A 4,483-nucleotide genomic window follows, 5' to 3' on the forward strand; every position below is an offset into this window, starting at 1 on the left:
GACTACTCACTGTGTGTGTGTGTGTGTGAGAGAGAGAGAGAGAGAGAGAGAGAAGAGAGAGTTCTTTTTACACCAAACATAACATGAACACTATTCAGAATATTGTTAAGAATTTAGAGTACTTCCTTCAGCATTGTTTGTTTCAAACAAACATCTATTGTTATAAATAAGTTAAGGCTCTAAACCTCATTTTCTGTATATATGTGTGTCTCTTTCTGTATGTGTGCATTTAACATTTTACAGTTTTATGATACATAGCTATTGTGAGTGAATTTGTCGATGGATTGTTGTCCTGTCTACGACTGAACATCACCACACTTCCCATTTCATCAACATTAACAAGATATCTGTGTCTCATTTTTCCCATCTGTTTCTTTTGATTGCAGGGCCTTGTTTGATTATGATCCCACAAAGGACAGCGGATTGCCAAGTAAAGGCTTAGCATTTAAATATGGTGACATCTTACATGTAACCAATGCCAGTGATGATGAGTGGTGGCAAGCCAAACGTATCACCCCAGAAGGGGAAGAAGAAGGAATGGGTATAATCCCAAGTAAAAGACGGTAAAACACTTTTGTTACTGTTTTCTCTTTTGATTCTGTTTGTTACTGTCCCTGTCCTTGTGTCTGTCAGAGTATTCAATCAGTGGTTCTCAACCAGGGTCCATATGGCCCTTGTGAGTCCATATAAGATTTTGTTGTTAAAATTTGTCTGTAATAAATTGGTTATATTTCTACAATACACAAAATATTTTAATGATTATTTTTATACGGTTCCTTATACTATTTAATTATAAAAATATAAGAAGATTTTTTTAAAAAATTCGATAGTTATGAGGGCCCATCCGAGTAAAATAGGAATCACAGGAGTCCATTGGTAAAAAAAAAATGGTTGAGAACCATTGGTGTAAATAATTCTTGTCAAAAGTACCTAAATCAGTCAGTCAAAAATGCTTAACGAATATGATACTTTAATAATACTAATAATAACATTAATAGTAACAACAACAATGATAATTATAATAATTAGTAACAATTAAAAACATTAAAATGCTAATTTATTCTAATTGTTAAATATGTTGGCTTTTATTCATATTTCTATAAACCAAAAGCTTATAGGCTGGCTTCTTTTAATGTAAAACTTACTTTAATACAGTTTCCTTTCCAGTTCTGTCTTATTGTAACAATACAAGAATAAACACTCCTTTATTAAATTGGATTTCTATTGTTTCATAAAAGTTATTTTCATGTAAATTTTATTATAGAAATGAAATTGTATATTAAGATAATGGTGAATGTATGTCTTTCTGTTCAATATATTATGTCTAATATTTGGTGAATTTTCTGAAATATCTTAAGAAATGAAGGAGTTTGTGTGATTATTGTTGTTGTTATGAATTGACTGTTTTACATTTAATGTAAATGATTAAAGCCATTATTAAACAAAGTTGAAAAGCTTGCTGTAATGGGTATTTGTAAAGTAAGAGCCTGTTAACAAGTGACTGATGGTTATCTTATGGGAGTAGATAGCATAGTTTACATAGCTGAAACAAACCCATATCTTATTTGAGTCTAAATAATAGCGAAGGCTTTAAAAAAAAAAATGTTAAAATATTTTGTGTATAGATAAGTTTATTGTTCATTTAGTAAACTACAAAATTCTTACTTTCTCTCAATTTCCTGTAATTCAGACCACCTCATGGTCCCTTACTTGAGAAGAGTAAGTAGCCAGTGTTTTTAGAGTAATCAGTGTTTTCTAGAGTAACCCACTACCAAGCTATCTGTGGCTCATTTTCTGTCAGTGAGGTCGGTTTGTCTTCCTGTCCCTGCTTGGTTACTTTAGTCTATTTTTCAACATTGATTTAGAAGTAACAAATATTTAATCCCTATCATTCCTGCAGAACTATTTTTCCTATCCTAAATTGTAGTATAATCATTCCAACATGAATGGAACAACCAGAAATGGGCACTAATGTTCCATCAAAACTGAAACATAAGGAAATTGTTTAGTTGTACAGAAGACCATATTATTTGATTGGTGTCTGTAAATCTCCATAAAAATACAATGTTATCAGGACCTCATTGAAATTTTCACTTAGTCATTGAAGGGCAGACACATTGCATTGGTTTCCTGTTCTATTTTCTTCACTTATAGAATACATCCAGATCAGAAATGTAAACTTGCTGCCTACAACAGTGAAATATGCCTCCCCCATTTTGCAGATTTATCTCTTTTGAATTTGCCTGCTGAGCCTTGGAGACCTTATGCAAGACACACTGCAGTTTTGGTGTAAAATCTACAGAACATATCTTTACACTATTACACTGTCCATTCTTCTATTCTGTCAGCCATCTGTGACTGCTCTTTAATTGCATGGTCACACCCGAACTTACATTAAATAACTGACCAGTACAGATGTCATTAATGTCAACCAGACATACACTGAACTGACCAATTAGTTATTTCGATTAAGATATTTATTCACTAGAACTAATTCTCCTATACCTAATTATTATTTCTGTAGACATTCAATGCCTAGAACCCACACTACTTTGCTCTAAAAGTCCTTGTTTTTTTTTCCCCTGAATTAAAATAGTATTGTTGACTCATCAGCTTGTTTATTGTCACTGTCTTCATCTTTTTTGCTCAACAGAGTCGAACGTAAAGAACGGGCACGGTTGAAGATTGTCAAGTTTACTGGCAAAGGGAATGATAAGGTAAGTGGAAAACCTCAGCCCTTTACATACCACACCACACACCTCATGGTGTGCATCGTTGTCTTAGTGTTTTGTATTTTGTTGGAGGGGGGGGGTCTCAAAGTAAGAATTAATATGTATTTTGTTGTCTTTAGAAGATATCAGTGGTTGAGTGATGTTTGTCTGTGGTGGTCCTAAACGATGTGTAAGTTTGTATGGTGTAGTCAATGTCATTTTTGATGGTTTCTTTGTTTTTAAATTCTAGGTGGCAGCAGCAAATGAAAAAAGGAAAAGCAATTTCTCCTTCTCTCGAAAGTTTCCGTTTATGAAGAGTAAGGACCACAGCGGTAGTGAAGATGTAAGCGCTGATGAACGTAAGTTGTGCTGGTGCCATCTTGCCCTTTTTTCACAATACATAATTACTCGACATCATATTTGGAGTATGCTTTTCTTTAATTGACAAACTAACACTTGAATGTACGTACATATACATACATATATATATATATATACAGACAGACAGATAAGTGAAGAACTCCATGTGTTCTTCACTAGTCTAAACAATATTGTTAGCCTGGTGTGCCAACAGAGAGCTTATAAAGTATTTTGCCTGGATTGATAATCCTTCACTGTTAGCTCTGTTGTTATTTATACATACATATGTATATTTATATATACACACACACACACACACACACACACACACACACACACACACACACACACACAGGTCATCAACCCTGCTCTAACAACCCTCATGACTCATTATATCTAAGGATCATATTAACCTGTGTTTTTTATTAATTAACTGATGGAGTATGTATATATTTAGCTTCTATTTCTAGAAGGTCAAACAACTGTGAAGACCTAAGTTTTAGTCACTGTTATGATTGTTGGTCAGGATTAGACCAGATATATTGTGCTGATAGTGGCTCACTGTTCAATAAGAAAATGATACCAGTAATTATACTACTACTTGTACTTTGCTGAATTATGAATCACTCATGCAGATATCATTACCTTTTCAATTATGAAAATTTAATGATCTAGATTACTCTGTAGACTCTATCTATCCACCAGTCACTTCTGTTTTAGACACAATGTAGACTATATTCAAATGAATTCATCTTCCTACATGATTTAATCTACCATAGCAGATACTGAGGCTGTCTTGCACTGTGTATGTGTTGTAAATATTGAGATTTACATGCACATGCACACACACACACACACACACACATTAGATGCCAAGATTTTGCAATATTTCACTTTTAGTATAGTGGTCAACTGAATCTATCACAACTAACCTCAATGGAGGTTCCAACAGGATCTTTCTACTTTCTAAAAATACCTACCAAATCTCCCTCAAATCACATCCTACTGTCTTAAAACAAGGAAGGACACATTGGATAATGTAGTCCAAGGTATCTGTCTGAAAAGGCAAGACAGTCACTGCAGGATCACCTTCAATTAGTGTGAGCTGGGATTAAACAACTACACTTCAAACTGAACCTCAATCTAATTTACCCTATTCCAGGTCTTTCAGTTGACAATGACTGTGAAGGCTATAGTCACCATCCCAGCCAATCACTTAACAGATTCATCTTCTGTGGAACCAGTATCTCAAAAGGCTATTCATATTCCATGAGTGAGAATCAAAAATATTTGAAGTAAAATCCTCAAAAAAAAAAAAAAAAAATGCCCTGATGTCTGCCTTCAGTTGGTCATCTCTATGGTAACACTAACCCTAATGCTGATCCTCACATTAAGTATAACCCCCCCCCCCC

General features: G+C 34.0%; 1 protein-coding gene across 1 annotated transcript in view; it reads left to right on the forward strand.

Annotated features, from left to right (window-relative positions):
- Positions 1-4,483, forward strand: part of LOC106876507 (disks large homolog 1) — a gene marked incomplete in the record, with an annotated part of 700,185 nt that overhangs the window by 664,003 nt on the left and 31,699 nt on the right. The window contains 3 exon segments of the mRNA XM_052974679.1: positions 387-563; positions 2,654-2,717; positions 2,962-3,070. Coding sequence (XP_052830639.1) covers positions 387-563; positions 2,654-2,717; positions 2,962-3,070 — 350 coding nt within the window.

This window comes from Octopus bimaculoides, chromosome 19, assembly GCF_001194135.2.
Source record: "Octopus bimaculoides isolate UCB-OBI-ISO-001 chromosome 19, ASM119413v2, whole genome shotgun sequence".
Lineage (NCBI taxonomy): Eukaryota > Metazoa > Mollusca > Cephalopoda > Octopoda > Octopodidae > Octopus > Octopus bimaculoides.